Raw genomic sequence first — 27,599 nt, 5'->3', positions numbered from 1 at the left:
AGAGGTTTTAGCGCGGCGTACCGTAGCCAATCAGAGGATTGTTTTCCTTTCACGTCGGTGCACGGATAGTAAGCTAACGGATAATGCAAACACAAACTAAAATAAACAACGCGGATTGTCCCTAAAGACGGTATAGCACGGGGAGGTTTTACTATTTGTGCCGACTCTTTCTTGTTGGACTATTATTCGTGGAAATGTGATGCAGCCATCGCTGCGAGGACACACGCATTGGGTAACGTGAGCTAACTGACGTTAGCAATAGCCTGCTAATTGTTAACGTTCCGCAAGGCCGCGGAGACATAGGAGTGCTGCTTCCTCCTCCAGCTTCACTGAGAATGTAGGTAACATTACGGCCCAAGGAACAAAATTACAACTAACTAACTAGCTAGTTCTGTTGAGTATTCGATTGCATTTACATTTGTTTAAGCTGAGCTTGCGGGCTACCTAGCTTGTTAGCTATTTGGCTAGCTAGCTAGCATGAGTGAACTGACGGACTGCAAACAGTCCGCTGACTCTGCATCGAGGAAACGGTGTCCATCACCCAGCCAGGATGAAGGCAGCGCGATTCCCAGCAAGTCCTCAAAAGTAAGTGACGCATTTAATGAAGCCGGGGTTACTTCGGAAAGTCGCAAAAACAGTGAAGCTAAGAGTAAAGAAGCAGCTGAGAGCGAGGGCCAGTCAAAAGATAGCGTGGAAGAACCAGCTGCCGTGCAAACGTTTAAGGGTTCAGTTAGCACGGGTGGTACTAGTACATTTCCTGTCAACAACTCCAGTGCTGACGGTCACGATGCCAGCAACAACGAAAAACCACAGTCCTCAGGTGCACATGGATCTGCTGACGCAAAGGAAGTTGGAGAGAAGACAGCAGGATCAGAGCAGCGTCCCATTGCTCCTCTGGACCAGTCCGACTCAGCAGCCATAGCAGCTGCTGAAGCTCTCGCCAGTCTCACAGGGGGAGACGGTGAAGACAGTCAAGAGACTCCTTGCTCATCTGAAAAAGCTAAACAGGTTAAACAGGGGAGCAAATTCAAACAACGTGGGGGCCAGCATTCCTCCAAAACAGGCTCTAAAACGCAGGCAGCTGCAGCAGATAGCTCCACATCTGTGCACAGTACTGATAGAGAAGATGCAGATGATGTGCCCGAAGCAGATGAAGGTGATGAATCCATGTCTGGATCTTCGTCCACGCCAAGCTCCTCTTTCCCATCAGACAATGAGGACAACGATGATGGGGAGTGTGCCATTGTGTCAGTTAAGATGGCCCCTGAGATGAGACAATCAGTGGCTCTCCTGGCACAGGTACAGATGAGACTGGAAGCCCTTGAGAAGAAAAGCGCCCGGCTTCATCAACGGCTGGAGCTGAAGATTAGTCGCCAGCGGCGCCCACATCTGGATCAGCGTAGCTCCATTACAAAAACCATCCCTGGCTTCTGGGTGACAGCTGTATCCTTAAATTGAAAAATGTCCTTCTTTCTCCATTCCTGCTTTGTGTTTGAGTGTTTAAAATGAACATATAATGGGTCTTTTCTTAACTTGAATGTACCAGCTGTTGAACCATCCTCATCTTTCAGCTCACATTGACGAGACTGATGAAGATGCTCTTAGTTACATGACTGATCTTGAGGTAGGAAGTGTTGGTATTTGTTCTTACAAAGTCTGGCTGTTGTATATGCCTAGTAGCATAACTCAGACTTTTCCTTGTGCCTTTACCAGATTGAGTCTTTCAAGAATAACAAACTGGGCTACAGGATTCGCTTCCACTTCAGACGGAACCCATATTTCCAGAACAACATTATCATGAAGGAGCTGCACCTTGGGATGGGAGGTAAAAATGAGCATGTGGTGATAAAGTCATTTATATGTACATAGTTCTCATTCTCAATGAATGCATAGTGTTATCATAGTCAGACTTTGCATCTTGGCACTATTAATTCATTGTGTACAGTGGATAATCTGAATTCTGTACCAAAACCAAAATATTGTAATTTGCTACACACAGTTTGTTTTTTATTTGGTATTAGAAAGCGGCAAACCCATCTAAAACAATAAATACCAACCAGAGGACATTAGGTCATATTTTGGAGTAAGAAAGTTAAATGGCAACACATTTCGGGGAACAACTATTAAAAAGTGCTGAGCGTGAAGAGCAGCTTGCCAGAAAACTGAGGAAGTTGCATTGCACTTGTTAACTTTACACCCACAATTGTCTAACAATGTAGCTGTACAGTAAAATCAGCAAATAGAGGGTGTTGTGAGAATATTTTAGTTGCTATTACACAAACTATGGTCTCAAAGTGATTTATATGCTACTTATGTAAAGTAGCATATAAACTCATGTAAATGTTTATGTGATCATACACCTAACTTGATTAGCAGTGAGTATAAGAGGACAGTGTTTTATTACAGACACATAATATCAATCCCCTGTTTGCAATGACAAACAAGTGGTAATTACAATTTGAACTGTGCAGCAAAACCTAATATTTTGTCTCTCAAACTGATTGAGCAAGCTCTGACAGTACTTTTCATCTAAGGATGAGTTTTCGTTGTAATTTGAGGCTTCCTAAAAGCAACACGTCCAGTAATTTCTAGGTCACCTTCTAATCCTCGGTGCTCATGTTTTCAGGATCCCCCATGTCATTCTCCAACCCCATCCTATGGCATCGTGGACAAAATCTGACGGCCCACAGCGAACCCAGGAAGTCGACACGTGGGGTCTACCAGACCTTTTTCAGCTGGTTCAGTGACCATAGCAACCCAGGACAAGATGATGTAGCACAGGTACAGATGACTGCATCCTCATATCAACATGGGCTCATGACAGTAGCGCACAGAGATCAGCAGGTTAACACTGCCACATTTAGAGGTTTGATTCGTAAACAGTGTACTACTCTGGTGACATGTATTTTGTCAGTTTTATTATGATATGTAACATTTATGCCACTAGACAACAATTAATTGCACCCTTTATATGCCAGATGTGTGCTTGATGTTTTACTATTGCTACGTACCCAACATTAGCATTAACAGCTGTTTACTGACTAGTTTAAAAGAAACATTGAGAGTTCAGCATCAACTTTCATTCCTTTACTCGCCAAGAGCTGTCTTCTATTTCTATCACTTCTTTTCCTCTACTGAAGTTAGCATGCTAACTAGCTAGTTTCAGCCTGTTCAAACCGTCGCGTCACTTTTCTGATATCGAGTCACTATAGCGTCCAGTCTGCCCTGAAGAAGTACCGCTGCTCAGAGGACCTATTCTTACCTCTTGTATTGTAAATGCGATGGCTGAGGCTCTTGGCAAGACTGGTAAGTAAACAGCTGTTAATGCTAACGCTGGCCATGTAGCAATAGCTACACTTACAAACAACTCTTTTAAAGTCTGAATGGTTTAACAAAATGTAATTATTTCTTCATTTATTCAACTTTCGTGCCAGTTTATGATTAACAAACGATTCAGGAATATGCACAGATTCAGATTTTGTTATCACAAATAATAGAAAAAAATTTTAAGGAATACAATTATGACACTTTTACCATATGTGCTACATGATACTCATACCTTTGTCTCGGTTTAGCAGGACTATGTATCGTGTATTACAGCACTTAAAGAGAGCACATGCTCCAAACATATTTATTTATTTATTTATTTATTTATTTATTTATTTATTTGGATCCCCTTTAGCCACTATCAAGGTAGCAACTACTCTTCCTGGGGTCCACTCTGATTTCAATATACAGTGTTTTGCATTATGATGTAATTTTTACTTGAGTTTGCAGAAAGACAAAAAAATGTGAATGTATTGAAATAATCTCTGTTCTGATGTTTAGATACTTAAAGACGACCTGTACAGAGACCCACTGAGATATTACCTCACTCCACTCTGGGAACCGAGGGAGAACGGCAGGTACAACAAACACATTGTCATAGCTGTGTACATAAGGTGTAGTAACCGGGACAAACCACTAATTAAGCTATAAATTCTAGAAATATTCTCAGCCCCAGGGCGTTGAAATTATAGTTCATTTGAAAACTTTAACAGTTTCCTGACATTTTTTCCCTGCTGGTGAAACCAGGTGGGATGCATACTGAAACAATGAGTGTGTTTACTGAACGTATATATTTACATTTTTTTCTCCAGTAGTGGCAGCGGGACTAGAGCAGCTGACAACGGTAACGGTGATGAGTGTGTGGTAATATCCGACTCAGATGATGAGCCTGGTGAGGAGACTGGTGAGGCTGAGCAAGGCCACAGTAGGGAGGAGGAGGAAGATGATGAAGAGGAGGAGGAAGAAGAAGAGGAGGAGGAGGACAGGGGGCCAAGCGCAGGTCAGTGGTATAGTAGAACTTAAAAAGACAGCTAAAACCTCAAATTATACAGATACACATTTCTTGCATTGCATTTGATTTTATACAGAAATTATTTTAGCTTTTAACATACTTTGAAAGTTAGATGTCAGCAGCTGTTGTAAAATGATTCTGTGTGTGAAATCCACAGTATTTGCTGTTGTTGCTCATGTTGTGAATGAGAGGCTCAGGGCTGGTTCGCATCAAGCTGATTCGGTTGTGCTGTAGCTGAAATATAAATGTTTGAGTAAAGCAGGCTAAACTGATTAGACTGAAAATATCTCCTCCTCAGATGAGAGCCCAGGGGAGGAGGATGATGGTGGAGAAATTGTGATCGACGGTAAGACACGACTCTCAACAGAGTTGTTGCAAATTCACCACGATCACAAACAACCAAACAAAGGGATAACAGTTCATGGTTTTAATATTTTCTACTTTTTGATTTCTGATTATCTTGTGTGTGTGTGTGTGTGTGTGTGTGTGTGTGTGTGTGTGTGTGTGTTTGTCTTTGAGGAGTAATTGCAACCTTACCTTGAAATTATAGTTGTCTTACTTTTGTCCTGTAGGCTCTGATGACAGTGACCAGGAGGAGGAGGAGGAGGAGGAGGAAGAGGCCTAAGAAGAAGTGAGGAGGAGAAGGTGGTATATGTGGAAGAAGGCGAGTCATCAAGGGACCAGAGACCAGGAAGATGAAGAGGATGCTGAGGTTGGCTAAGAGTACCAGAGCAAACATTGAATCCTTCTTCCTGATGTTAGTCATTTTTATGCACAGAATATCAGTTTTTGGTTTTTTTATACCTAAAATACATAGAAGCATTTTAAATCAGGGTTCACTGTAATAATAAAGCCAAGGCAGCACGTCTCCCCTCTATTTTTTACATTCGGTACTGTGTATTCTGATGTACTCTCACCTTTTTTGCAAAAATCTTTTTTTTTTTTTTTCTACAACAGCTTCACACAAGTAGTGTTCTTCTATTTAACGAAGAACATAGAATGACAGCCTACACATACAAACACACACGCGTAGGTTAGATTTTGATTGCCGCTACTTGCTGGCATTAAATCTTGCATTTGCAAATCCTTCAAACGAATAACACTGAAACCTTCCGAGGCATTATTAGTGGTCATTTCAAGACAAAGTTTTGGCTGTTTTTAGAACTGACATGTGGTGAGGCCAACGTGTCACAAGCTGAAATTGATATAATGACAGTACATTTCAGATGCACTGAGTACTGAACCAAAATTTGTTCTCAGGGATGATCATGGTGGTAGTTTTATTGAAAGAACTTTACTGATTCTCAGACATTTACACTCTCTGGTTATTGTTGGCTGTGTATAAGGAAACGTGTACTCTACTGTAGTAAATAGGAACAGATATTGTTTTAATATAATACCTGTGTTTTCCCCTCCTCTATGTTCAGTCTTGTTACACACCATCCTCCAGCCCTCTTAACAATCTGTAAACCATCTCTGATGTTTAAAATCATTGCGTAGTTTGATCAATGTTTCTGTGGTTTCCTACATTTTTGTAACACACTCCTACAATAAGTGGCTGAGTTTTGTATTTTTGTTTTCTTTTCTTCTTAAATTGTAACTTAATTTGAATTTGCTTTCTAAATCATTTAAGGTTTGTTTTTGTGTTATGTGTATTAGGATTTGTTATCCTCTTTTTAAAAAGATGATATTTATTACGTTGTTTTTCTACACGTCCACATCATGGCATGCCTGTGAGCATGAAATATAAGTCAGGATGATTACATTACTTACAAGGCTGTCTAGAGGAAATAATTTGCGGTGCACAGTTGTCGAGTAAATGTCTTTTAATTCACAGAAACATTATGGGGTGCACTGTAACAGAACTAGTATTTGTATTTGCTTACTTTTCTTAGCAATGAACCTGTAAATAATATTTCAGCATTGTCTTTTGGATAAGACAGTACACATGTTTAATCCATGGATAAATTTATCAAATAATCTGGAGTTTTTTCATAAAACATGATCAGAAAGTTATATTTTGTGTGCTGTGTTTTATAGAACACTGTAGTTTAAAGAGACCTAATTGTTTGTTGCTTTGGTTAATTTTGTTTGCTTGAAGATAAATGTCCACCTTTTGACTTAGACCTAATAAAAAATAGGCAGTTGTTTCACTTTTGCTGTCTGTTGGTGCATTTACATACACTGTAGCTTACATATACTGTAAACTACATTTGTATATTCTCTCTAAAGTGAATTGGAATTTGCCACAAGATGGCAGTGTAGCTCAACTTACTCTCACACCTCTTGGTAGACTGAAGGTGTTAATTTTGGTTATGTGTGAAAACAGAATGTCCTGATGTACATTAAGTACTTGAGTACCAGTATTTAAACATTCACATCTGCAGAAATTAGAAGGAAAAAAAAAAGCTCAATCTTGCCTTTACTCAGCTGTTTCAAATCTTCAGCTTTAATAACAAAGCACATGTGTGACATATTTACATAAAAGTCACCTCTCACATGTTTGGCTGCAGCATGCTCTTGAAGGAAAGAATCAAACAAAACCCGCAGAGATACAGCTGTTCTTTAATGTATTCCATCTCTGATATGACAGCAGTGTGTGATATCACTGACATTTTGAACGTACCACTGCAAATAGCCCCGGGCAAGACATTTTTGGACAGGCCCAGACAAAGGAACAGCAGTGGTGTTGCAATGGTACACTTAAACCCTTGATTCCACTTTTAATGCACAGCTATAAATATTCCTCTAGCAAAAACCTGTCCTGCTGTGGGCCCAGCAGCACCCAGGGTATGCAATCTAGGATGGGCATATACTATTAATACTGATGATGGAAACACATTATACCCCGTGAAATGATCCCAAGTGAAACACAGTGTTTGTCTCCTCTTTGAAGCAGCTTTATTCAGCCTACCTCAGAGCGCAATGTTTTTGTAACTATGAATTAATAATGGGCTTGGTTCCTACAATATTGATCATGACAAACTAAGTACAGATTGCTGGGACAACAGAACTGTCCTCGGGCTGCTTTGTGGTCTGAGGGTTGTCTGTGAAGCCTTTGTTATGTATGTGGTGGCAAAACCCTAAATGGATTCCCCCATGTAAACTACACTCCCCTGGGTTGAGCTGGTGTTGCTACTGTACACAAATCATCTTGTCATGCTGCTTCATGCTCTCACGTTTCACAAAGTAGTTTGTTGGAATCCGCTACTCAGACTGATTCACTGTAGACTGAAAAATGAAAAGATAACACACAGGCTCATTCTTCATCTGTGTGACTGATGTCGGGAGTATAAACGAAAAGGGCTTGTGCTGCTTTCTATTGTGAGTAATGTGAGAGATTGAGGTAGTGCCCCTGAATACCAACTACCTGTGTGTGTGTGTGTGTGTGTTTCTGCACATGTGTACATGCTTGGTTTTGTGAAAGCTTGCATTCTTTCCTGCACCTCCATGCATGCATGCACATTTGCAGAAGCTGCGCGTCACACGCATTTGCAGCTTTTGTGCACGTACGCGTGATCGTCAGCTTGTCAGCTAATCAAGATGAAGCACAGCATTTGAACTGTGCAGAGGGGAAAACAGAGAGGGATGGGGAAAGAGAATAGAGTGAGCATGATTGAGGGAAATGGATGAGTGCAGTGATAAGCAGAGCTGCCTGGGTCCTGACAGATACACACAGCAGATGGATGACTCTTATCTGGGAGATCACAGAGTGCATACTCGCGCCTAGGCCCAGTTACAGAGAGCCACGATCACACCAGACAGATGAATAGGCCTGCCCCCCACCAATCACACTGAACATACTGTACACACATGCACATGAGTGCACGCACACACCTACACACATAACCACTTGACAGAGTGAACAGATTGCAGAGCTTGCGTTACCTTCCTGTCTTTGACATTGAAATTCACCTGGAGTCCGGTGTCTCAAGGATGTGTGCAAGAGAGAGGAGAGAGCAAGGGTAGGGAGAGAGAAATAAGATAAATCAATTTAATTCTAATCCAAACAGCAGAGCAAGTGCATGTGTGTTTGTGCATATTGCACACACTAAACATGTATGTTGGCATACAATTTTGTCTGCCAGCGAGAGAGCCACATGCACACTTCTTTCAGCATGACAGAATTTTTTCCCCTGATTTTTTGAGCATAAACAATGTCTGTCATAGAAGTTAAGATGGAGCTGAAGTCACACACGCTCAGAACAGAAAAAAACATTTGGGACTGTTTGCACTGGGACACTTAATCGTTAACTGGCAATTACCAAAGGCTTGCGAGAGAGTGCTGACAGATTTACCTTTTAAGACACTGTACTCTCATCTGCCTCGCATCCTCACCATCCTCCCTTTTCATGTGCACGAGCTCTCACTCCCTCCCAACACACACCCCTCGTTGTATGGAAGGAGCTCTTCTTCAACAGCTGTTGATACTCCCAGCTGCATTTTATAGCAAGGGAGAGTGCCAGTCTCGTCTTCAAGGCAGATGGTGGCTGACTGGATGGTTGGCTGGCTGGCCGGCCTGGTGGACACGTGGCATGTTGGACGACTGCAGACGGTGCTCCATCTCATGGGGAAGCTGCAGTTACGGTATGCCTGTGCTGCGTTCTCTATAAAAACCTGCAATCACCTCACTTCCAATACAGAGTGAGGCGAGCAGGCTGCAACTGGAATGTGCGCCACGTACGCGCCCTTCATGTCGAAGATGTTTTCCAAAGTTGCTCTCTTTTGATAATCATTGGTGTGTGAAGTTGGTAGATGACACACGCCGCACCTGTTCCCTTATCTTACATTTTGATGTTTACATTTTTTTCCGACCTGTAAGATAATAATTAGAGGACTTGTAAAGTCATGTGAGAGGAGCCGTGGTTGGAAATAGAGAGCAAATAATCCTGGTGAATACTGTACCTTTATTTTCTCTACCCTATAATTTCCTCTCAAGGTCATGGTAGTCTATGGTGACGCCCTGGACTCTCTGTAGCAGGCATGTTCAAACACTCTTCGATTCATCAATACACTGTAGGAAAGACCATCAGTGGGTCAAATAATGGGTTGCTTTTCCTCGAGGGGACAATACCCTGCCCTTAGTATTGTCATGATTGATGTGTCTGGGGGCCCCAGGATTCATCAGCCTTGTGTTGGCCTACAGGGATAAACGTCTACCTCACTTTTCAGTTTACCTATCCATTAGAGGAAAAGATCCTCCTGACAGGGCCCTTTGTGGTCAAAGAAAACACACTCTGTGTTTGTTTTCTAATCCACAATGTCTGTCTTCATGATACAAAATCCATCCATCATATATCCATCCATCATACTGGAGGTAACGGGCCTCTTCAACCGCTATTTCCTGCTCCTTTTACTTACATAAATGGAGCAAAAAAAAAAAAAACCCTTCTAATGGCGAGTGAAGAGCTGTTGCTATCTGTACCATGTTGAGGCAGCAGTGGGTGCATGCTGGTCAGATAAGACCGCAGGCTGGAGGATGGTTCAGTGACAGATATGGATGACGTTAGTAGGTGCTTATGAAGCGCTGGGAGCTGGTCAGTGTCCGCGTGTCCATGGTCAAAGTTGAGCGCACACGGAAACTTGAACTCAGTACACACTCGTGACTCATTTCCTTAGCTGGAAACAGTGGGATGCGTCCTGTGGGGTGGGAAACAAAGACTCCCTCCTGGACACATCTTTGACACGTCACTGCCGGTACATCACATCTGGCTGATACTCAACTTGAGATAAGGTCGTTGCTTACATACTCTGCCTGTGCGCAACAATGAATCCAACCCAAGAATGTGCGTTAAAGATAAGTTCAGAAAGTTAGCTTTTTAAAGCCTGTCTTTGGATTGCCTGTGCCTGCCCTCCTCTGTGACCTTTTCCAGACTGGCACACTACATCACCTCATGTGTTTAATTTATTTTACTGTCTCGCGGGGCCATTGCTCAGAATACATTCACCCTCTGCTTTTGTGGTTCTACCGCGTCACAGCTCACCACAAAGCCAGTAAGGCTGAGAGGCGCTCTAAAAGCTGTTTTAATTTCAAGCTCAAAGCTCTTTTAACAGGATGGATGTCCTTTACGTCCAGTGCCCCCCCTCCCACCGACCCACCCACCCACTCTGGTTGCTTTGTCACCGTTGTCATGTGCGCTGGAGCCAGCCACACAGGAATCTAAGGAATCTTTTTCGCCTGACCTGGCTCTCATGTAGAACTAAAGAGTAATGGTGACATGGTCCAAGTAGCAGACCTCCTCTCCCTCTGCTCCTCTTTAATAGTGAATTTCAGCCCCTGCATCATGTATTAAGAATAGTCTCTGGCCCTTCCCAGTGCATGAGAAAAACATTCATATAAAACTGTGGCTGCACGCCCATCACCATTTAACTGAATTATTCAGGTTAAATAAACTTCGCCAGGAGAAAATGACTGAGCTGAACAACAGTTCACAGCAGAGTGGAGCAGTGTGCTGAACTTACCAGCAGTGACAGGGTTAATCATACCCATATGGTGTACCAAGAGGTTTGGTCCAATGCTGCTGTGGGCCAACAGGAGAGGGAAGGCTGGGTGGGGGCAGAACAGAAGGGAGAGGACAGCGGGGTAGACATTCTCCCAACACCTGCACCTGGTCACTAGATTCACACTCAAACAGCCTCAAACTCCCTTTTAAAGGATCCGCGGACACAACATCCTGCTCGCATCACGGTGATGGTCGCTGCCTTCCAGGCGTAAACTTTTGGATAGAGTGGAACAAGCGTTCAGGGATCAGCTGTGTGTTTTCCCCTTTTCTTTTAATGTTTCATGGAAGAGATGCAGTCGGTTCTGGCGACTGATTAGATAGCGTTTTATTTATTTTTTCTTCTCTGGGGGAATTTGCAAACCTATCGGATTGTTTTGTGCCTGCGCAGTGCTGCTGAGAGAGATTTTTCCAATCCAGCTCCGAGGCGCAAAACGCGGGGAATGCAGCGGTAACATCCCGCAAGTTTTGGATCCGAGAGGCTCAGCGGCTGTCGAGACACTCAGAAAATCAAAGGTAGGACATTTAACTTCTCTCCGGTTTAACTTTTAACTCATGTTTAGTTACTCTGTATGGCAGTCTGAAAGGAAGGTGACTGAAGTGCACACATTTGTTCGGTTCCTATTTCTGGATGTTGAGTTCACAGGTAAGTGCGCACTCCTCAGCGGAAAAAAAGAACTAGGTTATAGAAATCCTATAATTATTTTTTAAAGGGGAAACCATATATTATTACATCAGTACTTTACTCTGTCCTGTCGTTACCACCCACCACAGAAAACCAGCAGAAACACCGTCATTCATGCAAAACTATACAATCAGGCCATCTCACACACACACACACACACACACACACACACACACACACACACACACACACACACACACACACACAAATACACAAATACAACCCCTCAGGCACAGTATAATGTTTTAGTCATATTTTCTAAATGTCGATTTTAGACATCTAAAAGATATTTCAATAGGAATACTTACCTTTACATTCTTTTGACATAGATTTGACATAGATTCACCAGGCCATGGATATTTTGCCTATTGCTTAATCATTCATAAAAATCAAGTAGGGGCTGAAAAAGTGTCTGTGATGTTCATATTGCCATATGCCCTTTTTAACATGATTTGTTGAATAACATTTTTGGTGACTGTAAATGTATTTATGTAATTTATATGAAGTCCAAGTGATCCGGAGCTGTTTTAATGAGTGATTCTTTTTATGCTGATTAATACCTGAATCTTCATGGCAAAAAAAAAGAAAAAAGAAAAGCATGTCCATATCATTCTGATTACACATCTCATGGTGCTTACATTCTATGAACAGCACTTCTACAGTGTTTTATAAGAGGAACAGAAATCAAGCCTCCCTGGTGAGAAGATATATGGCAACTGTGTGATTATGCCAGGAAGCCATGTGAGGCGTTTCCAATGGCTTCTGTTTTTAATTTCCAAATGCTCACCAAGCCAGTCGCTGCAGTTTCATCAGAATGTTCAGATTTTTCATGGGGACATTTTTTTTTTTTTACAGAATGTGTCACACGTGAATATTATTGTGAAAAACAATGAACATTTTGTGAAATCTCACTAGTTTTTCCCCATGAATACCTCTCCCTAAAAGCCTTGTACCGTGTGCCACCAGAGGCCTTGCCTACATGGATGTCATGAGAAAAAAGGAAAAGCCCGTGGGATGGCTTATAGCCTGAGCAAAGCACACCTTCAGGGAGACAATTTAATGGATGTTATGGACTCAGCTTTTAGTATTCATAATTTATATGGGATCCTCTCCAGCAAAGTGCAGATACATAATGAATGCAGAGTTAAGGTCTAACAGTTAGGCTACGTTTCAACACCCCTAAACTGTCAGAGATGGTTTCAGCGACGACTACCTGTTTCTTTGAACTGTCATGTATTTCACTCGTCAACTTCTGAAAGTACGTAGACGTGCTTTGTTGAAAGACGGAGAGAGAGGGAGAGGGAATCACTGATGGGCATCGCGGTCTTGTTTTCATACAGCTTTCTATGAAAATGTGAATGAATTATGTACTTTAAGAAAATATAACATGTTTAATAAAATGTACAAGATGAAGACAAAATTACATTGAACTTGTTTTTCAGACTTTTTTCCATGTGAATGTGCTTGCAAATAACATTATAGAGTCTTAACACATACCTCACTACATTTACACTTTAAATAAATAATAGGGCTGTCATATTTTCCAGAGCAGGTGTGAAGATTTTGGACGTTGTTCTCTCCTGCCAGACTATACCTCTCGCCTTGGAAGGCTTCAGGCCAAACTTCTGATCAGAGAGATCAGAGAGAGAAAGAGAGAGAGAGAGAGTCTCTTGCCTGTCCTTCCTTCTTTTTCTGTCTCGTATTTCTCATGGGGCACTCTATAATAATAGTTCACTCCTCTTTCTTTTTTTGTCCAGATTTAGATCTCTGTGGGCTACCTGCATGACTGTTACCATGACAGCATCTGGAGCCCAACTCCTCCTGTTAGCCTTGTGTGTTTACAGAGGCTCGGGCCTGCAGCAGTCTGCTCCCAGGGTTCGCCTCTCCTTCAAAGGTGAGCTCATACAGATTAACCAAAACTCCCTCTGACAGCAGGGATTGCCATAATAGTTTCTTTTACTTGGATGGTGTCTCCCACTAAGTCACACAAACTCACGCACACACCCACGCACGTATCCACACCACCGGTTATGTTTCCTCTTCATACATATGTAAAGAACGTATTTCCTGCCACATGTCAAACAGTGCGACGCTGAAAACAAAAGGTGGATATTACGTGTGGTTGGTCACTGGTAGTGCCCTTCGACAGAATTTCTTCCCACACCCTAAACCCTCACGCACACTAGTTTGACCTGTCAGTTCTTCTTTGTTTTTGATGTCTGACACGGTGACACAAAAAGGAAACGCCTGAAATCTGATCAGAAGAGCAAAGTGATATTTTAGAAGCGTAATGTTTTGCCCGCGAGGTGTGGATTCATGAAGAGACAGTGTTTTCAAATCCTTTTTTTGTGGGCTTTTTGGGATTTTCCCTGTCATCATTAACTCTAATGGTGGAGATTCACGTTACAGATGTGTGGATGACACCTTTGATCAAAACAATGCTGGATGATTACAGTTATTTCTGCATCTCTTATCATGTCACTTCAAGTGCACCTGTGCATGTGGACATGTACACTCACAAAAACACCCCCACGTTACACCTGAAGTACCTGTAAGTGAAAATTAGAGGTTGGAATCAGATTTTATAACATTCCTCAGCTCTTTGATGTGGAGGTGATTCAAAGTGCTCTGGTCCCGGGTCAGGTTTTAGGCGGAGTAGACGTATCTCTGTCTTATCTTTTTTCTTTTTTTTTTTGAACTTCCGTAATTTAATGAGAAACATTTATGATTTTGTACATTGTAAACAAGAGACATCTGAAGCAGATTAGAGGTGAGCTATCATGAGGTCTGTGCTTAATATTTTCTGGCAGTCGTCATGCAGTGTTGTTCTGAATACAGAAAATTTTGTACGACTGAAAACAGCTGTGTACATGCAGTTGATGGTTGTTGTATACAGCGATCATTCCATTTGAGGCTTGAGAGGGTAATTGCAGTGCATTTTTATATGACCTTTAACACTAATACCCTTTCGGTAAACAGCTTATACACGCCAGTGCGTTTTCTTTTTTCTTTTTTTTTTTTGCAGCAGGGTGCATAAAGTAACAGTCTGACCAATTACACAAGTTTGGTCTTGAACTTTATCATGTTCCTTCCTGTGTAGAATTCAGGAATTCACATTTGTACAGAGCTCTTCATGAGAGATTCATACACCGGAGCTTGTTTAAAACAGCTGAGAGGTGTTGAATTATTAGATTGTTGGTGAGCGCCTACAGGCCCCCGGTCACCCTTCCCCCTAATGCCAAACAAAAAGGAGAAAAGTTGGATTTACTCCCCAACTGTTTTCTGCCACTCCAAGGTTTTATTGTTCATTGTTTGTGACAGCGGGTCTCTTTGTTCCCTGAGGCGCCTGTGGAGGAGGTTTTGGGGCGGCTGGAGGACATGTGACTCCTGTGAGCGAATGAACCGGCCAGAGTGACACTCTGGGGTGCAGGAGGCCTGCAGAGGATAGAGATCTCGTATTGTTTCCTCTGTCGCTGGGAAGTTGTGTCAGTTGTGCGCACTTCAAAGGGATTGACTGAGTCTCATTTAATAGAATTAGTCAGCATTGCTAGAGAGCAAAATGTGCAGTGTAATCGAGCCCATGTTTTAGGACCCCATGCCCTCACGGTGCTGTCACCAGTTTGTTCATGCTTGAGATAGGGCTGGGACTAAACGGCAATGGGTCATTAGTGCCTTAGTGACAATATGTTGTCAGGTTGTAACATGAGAGCTTATAGTGGCCCAGCTGAAGCTCCATACTTGAATCGTATGTCCTTCCCAGTGTTTCCCTATCAGTGTCAGAATGTTGTCAGGGGATAAGTGTTTGCTGAATGTTTACCAGATGATGGCAGTACATTGTTTGCTATTTTTGGAGAATGGAGACATGTATAGGGGTGTGGTGTTTCTACATTTAGCCTCTTCAGTGAATCCACTATGGCCCAGTGGAGCTCGGCCAGAGGCTTGTTATCCTGTGTTTACCTCTCAGGAGCAGAACCGGGCCTTGTCCCACCTCTGAGGCTCCATCCCGTGTCGCCCGGAGATCCGATTGCATCGCTTATTTTAGTGGCACCTTGACTGCATCCTGTTAACATTGACCTCAAAAGGAAGATGGCAGGCCCTTTGATGTAAATAAAGATTGCGCTTCCTCTCGAATCCCTGTAAGCCGGCTTCTGAGGGTCTGTGTGAACATTTGTCATTATATAAGCCTGCTGTCTTTAACATGCCTCCACCATGTCCCAGTGTGCACATATGGTTGTCAATATCTTGCACACACCACAGATGTGTGTGAGTGTTGTTTTTTTTATGTGTGTAAAATGATGCAATGAATTTTTTGGATGGCAGAATGGAAAAAAAAAAAAAAAATCACACTCAGAGGCGGAGTGCTGTACAGAGTCCATTTGTCTCGCAGCAGATGAAAATTGTTCAATCAAAGCTTTCAGGAGAACAAAAAAAAAAAAAAAGGAGAAACATTTTCCACTGCAGCGTGTCTTAACAGGTTATGCTCTGCTGAACACAATCCTGATCTTCAGAATTAGCAGCGAGTTCCACTGACCGTGTTTCCCTAAGGGACCGGCTTTTCGGTCTCCACAAGGCATGTGGTGCCTTAAACTCAATCAGACAGTCAGGACACATAAAATATTGAGATCTTAAAAGGGAATATGTTTCCTAAAATGCTCTAAGTTGAGTTATATTTAATCAGTGACACACATTTTCCAGAAAAGAAGTGAGAACATCGAGGGACCATAAGTTCATCCAAGTCAGTAATGAAACATGTTAAAGGCATAAATGGAATGAAGTGAATAGTTGTTGGGAGGTGAACTTTGCTCCCCCTGCTGTTGGTTTTCCAAATAAAGTGATGTTTTCTTAACAGAGCTGCTGCAAACTTTTCTTTCATACAGAGCTGATGGACACTCGGGCAGCACGGCCCTTCAGTTTCTCCTTCAACACCAGCGACTACCGCATCCTCCTGATGGATCAGGATCAGGGCCGTCTTTACCTGGGCAGCCGGGAGTACCTGGTGGCTCTGGACATGCACAATGTCAACAAGGAGCCACTCATTGTGCGTTGCTTTTTCTTAAACCTAGTCTGCATTACATCTCTAAATGCAATGATCATTAATAATCCAGTATTTTTGGATTTTTTTGGGAAAAAAAAAATAGATCCACTGGCCAGCATCTGCTAAGAGAAAGGGAGAATGTCAGATGACAGGAAAGGGAAGACAGGTGGGACCATCTGTTTATATCCTGCTCTTTCAAAAACAAAACAAAAAAATCACAGACCTGTTCTTTCATGCCGGGACGATGACGACAATGATGTTTGAATTCCATTTGTCTTACTTCTCTTTGTCCAGGGAGAATGTGCCAACTTTGTGAGGTTGATAGAACCGTGGAACCGCACCCACCTCTACACCTGCGGTACGGGGGCGTACCAGCCCATCTGCACATTCATCAACAGAGGCTGGAGGGCAGAGGTGAACACAGAGACGTTTGCAGTTCCCTGAGTGGGATTTACAGCAAAAAAAAAAAATCCCTGAGTTGTAGGCCTGGAAAGATTTGCCCTGCTAAATATTTCAGGACTACAAACTGGGACACTGATTTGTTTATGATTTCCCCATGCTCCCGTGTGACGTCTATTATTATGCATATTCTCCCTGTCTAATCTGCCTCTGCAGGACTACCTGTTTAGGCTGGTCCCTGGGTATGTGGATTCAGGGAAGGGAAAATGTTCCTATGATCCCACACAGGAGAACATTGCAGTTCTAATCAGTAAGCCATGCTTCATTTACAGGCAGAAAAAAACTTGAAATATATTTAAATCTAAATGTCTTATACCACTGAATCACAAAGTCTTACCTCTCTGTTCTCTCATTGGCTCACCTCTGCAGATGGTAACCTATATGCGGGGGTCCACATTGACTTCATGAGTACAGATGCTGCTCTGTTTAGGACCATGGGAGGGAGAACAGCAATCAGGACAGAGCAGTATGACTCCAGGTGGCTCAACGGTGAGTAAGTGTGGGTGTGAGGAGGTAAATGTTGCTGATTACAGGTTATGGTTCCTCTCATTTTATTTGACAACCACTTGCCTCAATCCTCTTTCTGCTTATCTGTTTTTATCCCACTAGAGCCTGTGTTTGTTCAGATCCAGCAGATCCCTGACAGTGCAGAAAGGAACGACGACAAACTTTACTTCTTTTTCCGTGAGAAAAGTCTCGAGTCAAGCGGTGGGGCGAGCCCCAGCGTTTTAGCCAGGGTGGGAAGAGTGTGTCTGGTGAGCCAAACTGCATTGTGCATGTAGTGGAAAGATATACAGCGTACCTTGTAATGTGAAACGTGTTGTACATATTGAATCATGACCTAATTTCCTTCCTGTCTAGAATGATGAAGGAGGGCAGAAGTCCCTGGTGAACCGCTGGACGACGTTCCTGAAGGCTCGTCTTATCTGCTCAGTGATAGGAGAAGATGGAGTGGAGACACGGTTTGATGAACTACGTGAGGCCACGATAAAATAAGCACCGCGCTTAAACTGTTTGCATTTTAATTGCAACCGCTTTTACACAGAGTTATTGAATTTGCATATCATTCTTCTTCCAGGGGATGTGTTTATTCAACCCACACAGGATGAACGAAACCCTATGGTGTATGCTCTCTTCACCACAGCGGGGTGAGTCGTTTTTAGAAGCTTGGTTAATTTACACCTCACCCAACCTCATCAACTCACATTTTTGTAGACGATTCAAGTTTTAATTTTAGGAGTTGGGTGCGAAGTGTCTCCAAATGCTGTCTCTTACCTTCACTGTTTCTGTTTAAGCTCTGTGTTCAAGGGCTCAGCAGTCTGCGTCTACTCAATGGCTGATATCCGCAACGTTTTCAATGGGCCGTTTGCCCACAAACATGGTCATAATTACCAGTGGACAGAGTACACTGGCAAGATCCCCTACCCACGGCCTGGAACAGTATGTCTCAGTCATGCGATATGATCCATTCATGCATACACCTTTTTTAAACAATCTAAACACATATGTACATAAACAAACTCCTCCTCTTCTGTCTTCCCATCCAGTGTCCAGGAGGAACCTTCACCCCTGGCATCCGCTCCTCCAAGAACTTCTCAGATGAGGCTGTGGATTTCATCAGAGCCCATCCCCTCATGTTCCATCCTGTTTATCCTATCCACCGCCGCCCCCTGGTGGTGAGAACCGGCGTGGACTACCGCTTCACTGCCCTGGTGGTGGATCAGGTGGATGCTGTGGATGGACGCTACGAGGTGCTCTTCTTGGGGACAGGTGAGACAGCTGCAGGACTGGGGGCGGGGAGGATTATTTTGGCAAGAAAAAGTAGGACTTGAATATAATTTCTTTCCCTTCTAGATCGAGGTACTGTGCAAAAAGTTATTGTTTTGCCCAAGGACCCGATCAGCATGGAGGAACTCACTCTAGAGGAAGTGGAGGTTTTTCGGGTATGTTTAGATGTGTGACGCTGAAATGACTGAAGATTCTCTAATTTCAAGATAAAATCGTGTTGATTTTTCTTTTTTATTCATTTACAGACCAGGGCTCCTGTCAAAACAATGAAGATATCTTCTAAAAGAGTAAGTAAATTCCTCTGGAACATTTACATTTCAGTGCCTACTTCGCAACAGCTTCTTCACAGCCTCACCGAGTTGGTTTTGTTTTGCTTGTGTCACCATAGCAACAGCTGTACGTGTCATCGGACGCGGGCCTGACCCAGGTGTCGCTGCACCGCTGTGGTGTGTATGGCAGGGCCTGCTCTGACTGCTGTCTGGCCCGGGACCCCTACTGTGCCTGGGATGGAGAGAGCTGCTCTGCCTTCACCCCCTCCACCAAGAGGTCAGGGACGCCTCAGAGCTTCCCAGTGCACTTTTTCTAGAGAATAAAGAGAGGATATGTTGAGTCAACTTCATTCTTAATTTTTTGTCTCAGGAGGAGCAGAAGACAGGACGTTAAACATGGTGACCCACTGAGGCAGTGCAGAGGCTTCAATGCCAAAGGTGTGGCAATTTTTTTGTGTGTGTTTAAAGAACACATGTATATCTTTTTATTTCAAGTGATTGTCACTGTTTCTTCTGTGTCTCTTTGCAGTGGAGAAACGTCTAAGAGAAACAGTGCAGTTTGGGGTGGAGGGCAGCAGTACCTTCTTAGAGTGTCAGCCTCGCTCTCCTCAGGCCACCGTCAAGTGGCTTTTCCAGAGGGAAGGAAAGAGGAAAGTGGTGAGGAAGAGCATTTACAGTTTGGGAAGTCCTGCAATTTGCATTTTTTGCAGAGAGTTAGCTGAAAAAATCGCTACCACTCGGTATGACACAAATATAAGTCTTGTCGGCAGGAAATAGTCTTGTTGGCAGGAAATAGTCTTGTCGGCAGGAAATAGCACATAATTTCAACCTGTTGTTTTTAGACTTGAAACTTTACAGATGCCGGCAGATGAATTTTGTGGCCTTCGCACAGAGCCAGACTGGCTGTTTCCTGTCTTTATGCTAAGCTAAGCTAACCAGGTGCTGGTTATAGCTTCCTGTTTACTGTCAGACATGAGAGTGATATCAATCTTCTCATCTAATACCCTGCAGGAAAGTGATTAATGATGAATGAATTGCTTTAAAGGGATCAACCACTTGCCTCTTTGTATTCTGTGTACAAATTCAAACACACACTTCCCTCACTTATACTTTCTGCTTATTTTATTCTTTTTTCCACAGCTCAACCGTGTGGGAGGTCTCCTGAAGACCAACCACGGCATCCTCCTGAAGTCTCTCAACCAATCAGACGCGGGTCTGTACCACTGCCTCGCCACCGAGAACAACTTTAAACACACAGTGGCCCGCGTGGCGCTGCGCATCCTGGATCGAGACATCGTTTTAGCTCTCACTGCTCAAGATGAGGACGAAGAGCCAAAAACTCGCCAAGCGGCAACGTATCCACAGTCATCCCTTGTCTCCACGCCTTTCCCGCCTGAGATTAGACTGATTAATCAGTACTGCCAGTCCTACTGGGAACAGCTTAGTCCTAAACAGCAGCAGCAGCGCAAGCGAACCAGCCGCAGACACACAGAGAGCCAGGACCAAGGCCTCGGCTAGAGGACGGGGCTGACGCTGTCCAACACTGGCCTGTCTGGACTTTATGGTGGACTTTTATGTTTGACACGCATGTTTTGGTGTTACCTCCATTCTTTAGGCTGGTGATGCTGTCATGCTGTCGTTAAAGAACTATATTGGTGGTTTTGCAGGTGTCAGCCTAAACACAGATTTTGTATGTTTTACATTATTGATGACCACTTTTCAATGAATACTGTCCGTTTCGTTCGGGTATCGGTTCATGTTAGTTTGACAATCAAATCATCTCACAGACTTGATATTTGATTGCATATCATAGGGATTGTTTTAAAACTTTTTCTTGTTGGTACATTCAGGTGACTGTAGGAAACCCCAGCGTCAGTGACTTGAGAATCTCTGTGGAGGATCAACATTTTTAGTGCAAGAAACCAAAAAAAAAAAAAAATACACACACTTTTTCACAATGTCCATGTTTGCTTATTATTTTTCTTTTAAATTGCTCCCATGACATAACATAAAAGTTTCTGCCACTGATCATTAATTGCCAGATGCTGGATGGTCCTTGAAAGCACCACAAAGGAAGAGTTTGCAAAACACATCTGGATTACCAACTGTAATGTTACTGTGACAAAGGAAAAAAAAAAAAAAAAAACATGCATCACATATTTCAGGCAAGTTTGTTGTTGTTTTGGAAAATGTTTGAATGTCATGTAAAGTCAATGCAACATGTAGTTAAGAGGCTACAACATGCAAAACCACAAGTATGGTCTTTTTAAGTATCTTGAAACAAAAATGTAATATATTGTTTGTGAATATAATATATATGGTCATGATATGGTCATTGGATTACTCTTGTATTGTATGAAGATAGTATGATGACATAAATGCAGATGTTGCATGCTGTTGTATCTGTCGTTGTTTGTTGCAAGTTGTACATTTTACTGTTCTGTTTTCAACCTTGGTGTGTTATGATGTTTGTAAGGTGTAATGTATTCTGTTAAGCTAATTCCATTGGATGTTGTCATATAATGGCTCCCTTACTGTCCCGTGCTCTAGTGACCTGCAGTATGTGAGTGTTTAAGATATGTATAGCATACAGTGTTCTTCCAGTTATGCACTTTGTCGGTGGCGGTATTAGAGGGAATTTGGGGATCTTTGCACAGATGTATGAGAAAATGATACAGGAACATAATTTTCATGTACAGTATGTTATTACAAAAATGGGAATGAAACTGGCTCAGATTTAGTATTTGATTGGTGGTGTTCTGTCATAAGCTGTATTTACTTGTTTTTAAAAATGGCTCTTTTCAATGGAAGCACAAGGAACAATATATTTTCCAGTCAGAGCCACCATTCACCTTCATTGTGAGTAACACAGTGCTACGTGCTGTCATGCTGATCAATCCTACACTGGAAATGTTTGAACAAATATATAAACATTTCAGAATTCTCTTAAGTGTGTCCTTCACAGTCCTTTACGATAAATGACTTGTTTATTTAATCGCCTACAGTTTGTCTCATATACAACTCATAGTCCAGTTTGCAAAATCCAAACATGTTGCAACCCAGAGGTTTCGCCCTAAAAATCATAGTTGAACTAACGTCAAAATCTACACAAACAAGAACCTCTGCATCAGTCGTCCCATTCGTCGTCGTCGTCGTCTTCATCTCCACCCTCTTCTTCACTTTCATCTGAAACAGGACAAATATAAAAATATGGGACTTTATTTGGTTCCTCTTGGTTCAACTCATGCATGTATTTTTCTCTCTTTGCGTAAAGATGTAATTCATGTCTAATATTTACCAGAGGAATGGATGACTTTACTCCTCTTCTGCATGACACTCATGAGAGCACCAACGATGCCCTCACCTGATCCTGGAGACGAGGATGGAGCTGGATCAGGGCTCTCTGTCACCTGTAACACACACCAGGATGGGAGGACAGCATTTAAACATGAATGTCTGTAAGCAAAATTTTAATTATGACACATTGTAGCATGACAATTAAGACCCGTGTAGTTATATATAGCAGGTATGAAATGTTTTGGAGAAAAGGAAGTTGCTTTACATTTCTGAGCTTCTTCCCCAGTCGGATCTGATCCAGCAGAGCTCCTCTGCCGTCTCCTCCTCCCGAGGATACAGGGGCAGGTGGTGCTGGGCCACCAGAGGGGGGAGGAGGTGGTGGGAAATCTGAAGAAACAGAAGCCTGAGGAGGTGGAGGAGGAGGGGGTGGAGGAGGAGGAGGTGCCCCTCCTCCGCCCGCTCTGTTGGGTGCAGATGGGACTGGAGGAGGCGGAAAACGCTGTTGGCTAGATGGCGGCGGGGGAGGAGGCGCGTGGTGGGAGGGCATTGGAGCTGAGGCAGTAGAGAACTTTGTGGAAGGTGGTGAGGACGCGGAGAGTGCAGGTGGCGGTGGTGGTGGTGGTCCGCCTCTGTTTGTTGGAGGGGGTGGGGGTGGCACACCTCCACGTGCTGAAGGTGAGTGAGCGGATGGGGGACCTCGTGAGGACTGGCCTGGGATGGGAGGCAGGGGGCCGGAGCGGCTTCGTGGAGGTGGAGGGGTCGGGGCAGAGAGAGTGGAGCCTGGCAGAGGAGGCAGGGGCCCCTGTCTGCCGGGTGGAGGGGGTGGAGGTCCAGAAGCTGTAATGCAGTGGAAGAAGATACTCATCACAACTCAGCCCAAGCTTTAGACCTTTACATAAGCCTGTATTGAGCAGTGTGATTGATAAGTAGGTAGAAAATGATGCTGTCTCACCTCTGTTCACCTCCCGTTTGACGGCCTCCATGCCTCCAGACTGCTCGATGACATTATAGATGAGCTGAGAGGTTTTTTCATCCCTCATCTCAGCTTCACTGATCCCAGCTTGGGAGAGCAGCTTCCACAGATCAGGGTCAATGTTGTTGGGATCCCACCCGACATGACTAACATGCCTGACATGAAGGAAACAAAAAGAGATATGATATTGCAAAACAACATCCTGTCAAGATATTTATCAAACATCACTGCCTCAGAGATCAGAGGCAACACATTCATCGGCTCAAACACTCACTTAAATCCACTGGGTGCTCCTATGTCTGCTTTGGAGAGTTTTGGGCCCTTTTTCTTGTTCTTCTTGTCCTTTTTCTTGTCTTTGATGCTGAGAGCTAAGGAAGAGGTTGAAGGTGTCGAGCGGTAGCGTGAAGACTGGATATCTGGGTTCTGGATGTCCACTGTGGCCATAGGAAAAGATCCAGGGCTACCTGATACAGAGAACATACAAGTTGGCACTTAACCTCGGGTGGTGGTAAAAGTCGAGTTATAGCTGAGACATGTTGAAGAGTCACGCACCTTTTTCAGGCGGGAGTCGAGGCAGGGAACCTCTGTCTAGAGTGACAGGAAACGGGAAAAGAGGAAATACCTATATTTACTCATACAGTTTGCTATACATGTAGATAAAACAGCATGTTGCTGTGTTGAAGTTAATTACTATCTTACCACTAGGTGGCGGGGGGCGCTGTTTCTTGTCTGTCAATAACAAAGAGAAGAGAGAGATCAGTTTTCACCATAATCCAATATTTAATATATAAATAAAATATATTTAAAATACCCTTAAACCAATCATGTATTGTACCCCTGAGCCCCAAGCCCGTGCATGGGATCGAAAAACCACCTTTCTTGAGAAAATCGCCTTAAATAAACCATTTATCATAGCCAGAAGCGGTAAAGACTGAGAGAATCGTCGGATTTTGAACTTCCAACTTGGTCCGTGAATTAACCAGGTGTGACATACGCTTCCGTCAGAAAATGTGGCAGAATTTAAGCTTCAAATTGCAGTTTTTCCTCCAAATCGCTCCAGTCTACATGGCTTATTAAAAAAATCCCCCAAAATAAACGTTTTGCTCTAACTCTAGCTAAAGCATTTAAAAAACGGATAAATCTACGCTTCTCATCGCATCCATGATGACGTCGTTGTCAGGTGGTCGCGTCACACTAACGCACGGAAGTTGCCAGCATTTGTTTACAAAGTGCAGAGCGTGGATGAATAGGGAGACAAACACACACAACACATAAAAAGTTGTAAAACACATTTATCATGACACAAAAAGGATAAAGACTAAATATAGACTGAAGACGGTTGTTAGTAAGTTACTGGAAGATAGTTTGAGCTGCGAGAACGAATTAAACAACCGGATTTCCAGCGACTCAGGCGAGGATTCCGACCTGTCTTGATCCGTGTGAGTAAGTCTTATATCATCCTATTTCAGACCTGTTTCTTTTTCTTTTAGCATGCTGCATCTCTATGTGTCTGGGTTATATTTATAAGTATTATAATAGCTTCTCACAGGTTTTCAAGAGAGTCAGAGGGATTTGAGGAAGGGAAAGACCCATTTGAGGACATTTCAGTAGGTCTATATTTCATCATATTATCGTATGGTATCTCTAAAAATGTGGAAAGGTTGTATTTATACATATTATAATAGCCTGTAAGGTATTATAATACTAATATCACATATAATAAATTGTAATAAACTATTTATATTATAAAATTATAATACAATGTCACCTGGAGCAACAGATTCTGCTTCTAATATATATTACATTATAAATACCTTGTATACATACAATATATATGTATATACATATATATTAGTGCAGAAAGTGTTGTGTGGCACTGTGACTGCATTAGACAGGAACTGATGCAGACTGGCATGACGATGGTTCCTCTGCATGCTTGTAGTAGTAGTGTTGTATATAGTTGCTTGAATGATATGTAAACATAAATAAATGTAAAATATTTCGTTTTATTTATTGTTAGTGACTTATGGCACTATAAATGTGCTATGCTGCACATTTAAAACTCTCCCTTCTTCTAGCCATGGTTGTGCTGTTTCCATTGAGGTTGTTATATTGCAGTGAAAAATGAGCCCACAGTGGGTAAAAATGTGTAAAGTCGTAAAAAACACCCAGAAACTGCTTGGGGTACAGGGGGTTAAATGAAAAAGTATGTAGTTATTTAGGATTTATCATTGCACCAGCATTCTCACTTTTAAAATGATCAGAATTTGGCAAAAATCACCTCATTAAAGTGGATTTAAATAATTTTTTAACAGTATATATTGCAAACAACATATAAGCCCAAGAACATTTACAAAAACACGTTGTAGTGGTGAAGCTATGAATCATTAAAAATGTATCTCATGCTTTATAATTCTAAAAATAAACATTTTTGGCTATGACCTCACTGACCGTGACGGTTGTTTCTTTGGTCGATTTTCTCCTCCACAGCACTTTGGAAGGCCTCTGCTTCCTGTTGCTCGGCAAAGTTCAGTCCCACTTGACAATCCTGCATTGTTTAACGAGCAAACACGGAGTCAAACGCACACATCTCTCAACCAATATTTCAAAGATTTGTGACCTGTTGATGTTTTGAACACGGATATTTGAATGGAACCACATCCTAACAGTAATAGACAATGATCAAAGTTGCAGGAAGAGGTGGAGTAAGGGTGTGCTTACATCTGCAGCAAAGGTATGAAAGTACGACTGTGGTGAGGAGTAAACAATTTGGTTGTAGAGCTCCTGCTCCCAAACCTGCCGCCCTGCCTGTGAAAAAAAAAAGAGTTAATATTCCACTGTCTCAATAATACTCCAGATCTGACCCTGTCTGGATTTGAGTCAGTCTGACAGGTTTGTAACGTTTCAGAGGGTCAACATAGACAAAGTGATTATCAGTCTGAAGAGGGCCTGAATATTCTTATGTCGGCTTGCAGTGAAATTCTTGGTACAAGGGCACCACTGTGCAAGAGATTACCTTCAAATCAAACATCCGTATGAAGTAGGAGCGCTGAGGGTTGTCTTTGACGAAGCACACCACTCCAGTGTGCTGCAGACTCCATATGGATGGACTGTTAGGCAGAGCCATGTGCAACTGTGCTACTGCAGTGGCCACGGACTGAACACACACAGACAACACATGCATGGAAAACAGTTCAGTGCTGATAGGACACTTGAGATCATTTTATGGCAGTTCACATGTAAATCTGGTGTTTTATGGTGATATTTTTAATTTGCCACTGCAGGTGTACAAGTCTTTAAAAAAAAAGTGCAGTTCACATTAGATTGTTTTGTTGTTGGTACAGCTGTGAACCTCAGTGACTAATACAGAGTCAGGAATAAAGCAACTTCTGCTCGACAGAAACACTAGACCCAATGATAGCGTCTAATTCTGACAGAGAGGAAGAAATGGTTCAGCCACCATTTCCTGATACAGCTACCTCCTTTTTTTGATGACCTAATGTCAGCAAGTCTTTTCAAACTGTATTTGCATCAACGCACAGTAAATTTTATGTGTTAAAATAAGACTTGAGTTCTTAGTTCTTTACCTGAATATATGTAACAAAAAATAAAAAGGCAAGCAAATAAAGTAACGAAAAGCAGATCGGACAAGTGTGAATCTACATTACTGTTGTTACTGAAGTTAAATATATAATGTAAAAATCCTCAACTGAGGGTTCAACTGTCAACTGTGTTCATTGAAATTCAGGATATAATGTTTAACCACCAACGGCGAGAGAGAGATAGCGAAAGAGAGGTCATGAGGGCTGAAACAGTTTGAATTGTTATGTAGCAACCAGAATAACCAGAAGTATCTTGGATACCTTTTTCTTTTACTTTTACAATAAACTGTTCCACCAGAAAGGATACAAGTCAGGACAGACACAGATAAAATATCATCCCACAGTGGGCAACCCCTTCTCTGGTCAGCTCAGAACTTACAGCACACCTTCTGCCCAGCAGCTCCTCCAACTTCTCATTCTCCTGCAGGCTCAGCAGAGGGCTGCGGGCGCTCTCCATTTTAGATTTAGATCCACGACTCATGGTCCTCTGATAAATCTCCTCCTTTATCTTAAGTGAATGTTTTACAGCATTTGAAAGAGCGTCTGCGCTTACACTAACGGAATACAAAGCTCTACAGTCAAGGAAGTTTCTCTTCTCTGTTTTGTGCACACATCATTTCAAAGCAGGAAATGGGCAACCGCACTTCTCTAA

At 42.6% G+C, this 27,599-nt stretch overlaps 4 protein-coding genes across 5 annotated transcripts in view; 3 read left to right on the top strand and 1 right to left on the bottom strand.

The window, feature by feature from the left end:
* On the top strand, nt 1-6,492 carry tspy (testis specific protein Y-linked). Its single transcript, XM_023405108.2, has 8 exons — nt 1-1,443; nt 1,547-1,624; nt 1,714-1,825; nt 2,627-2,781; nt 3,829-3,905; nt 4,140-4,327; nt 4,638-4,685; nt 4,912-6,492. The coding sequence occupies exons 1-8, from the start codon at nt 478-480 to the stop codon at nt 4,962-4,964; spliced, it is 1,677 nt and encodes a 558-aa protein (XP_023260876.1). The 5' UTR covers nt 1-477; the 3' UTR covers nt 4,965-6,492.
* A 4,373-nt stretch (nt 6,493-10,865) lies between these two features.
* sema3ga (sema domain, immunoglobulin domain (Ig), short basic domain, secreted, (semaphorin) 3Ga) lies at nt 10,866-22,021 on the top strand. The gene is made up of 18 exons (XM_087173663.1): nt 10,866-11,355; nt 13,282-13,418; nt 16,402-16,562; nt 16,663-16,725; nt 16,854-16,973; nt 17,175-17,268; nt 17,388-17,507; nt 17,628-17,773; nt 17,880-17,994; nt 18,097-18,166; nt 18,314-18,458; nt 18,566-18,788; nt 18,873-18,961; nt 19,052-19,093; nt 19,195-19,352; nt 19,446-19,513; nt 19,605-19,732; nt 20,216-22,021. Exons 2-18 carry the CDS (start codon nt 13,307-13,309, stop codon nt 20,591-20,593), a joined length of 2,232 nt encoding a protein of 743 aa, XP_087029789.1. The 5' UTR covers nt 10,866-11,355; nt 13,282-13,306; the 3' UTR covers nt 20,594-22,021.
* wasa (WASP actin nucleation promoting factor a) lies at nt 21,024-27,566 on the bottom strand. 2 transcript variants are annotated; one of them, XM_023405146.2, is made up of 11 exons: nt 27,327-27,566; nt 26,362-26,502; nt 26,067-26,153; nt 25,797-25,893; nt 24,045-24,074; nt 23,898-23,933; nt 23,620-23,809; nt 23,325-23,500; nt 22,638-23,209; nt 22,374-22,485; nt 21,024-22,261 (listed from the first exon to the last, which is right to left on the bottom strand). In XM_023405146.2, the coding sequence occupies exons 1-11, from the start codon at nt 27,426-27,428 to the stop codon at nt 22,203-22,205; spliced, it is 1,602 nt and encodes a 533-aa protein (XP_023260914.1). In that variant the 5' UTR covers nt 27,429-27,566; the 3' UTR covers nt 21,024-22,202. The 2 variants fall into 2 exon arrangements, with proteins under 2 accessions (XP_023260914.1, XP_023260915.1); XM_023405147.2 differs by having other exon boundaries at nt 27,334-27,551.
* Nucleotides 24,583-27,599, top strand: part of LOC111654189 (protein bicaudal D homolog 2) — a 38,154-nt gene continuing 35,137 nt past the window's right edge. The window contains exon 1 of the mRNA XM_087173662.1: nt 24,583-24,784. The gene's annotated coding sequence lies outside the window, so the exon portion shown is untranslated. The remainder of the gene's footprint in view (nt 24,785-27,599) is intronic.

Source organism: Seriola lalandi, unplaced genomic scaffold, assembly GCF_002814215.2.
Source record: "Seriola lalandi dorsalis isolate HSWRI2012SDOR001 ecotype SW California unplaced genomic scaffold, Sedor1 jcf7180002054262, whole genome shotgun sequence".
NCBI lineage: Eukaryota > Metazoa > Chordata > Actinopteri > Carangiformes > Carangidae > Seriola > Seriola lalandi.
Note: the sequence above shows the minus strand (reverse complement) of the source record. Positions and strands in the feature narration are given on the sequence as shown.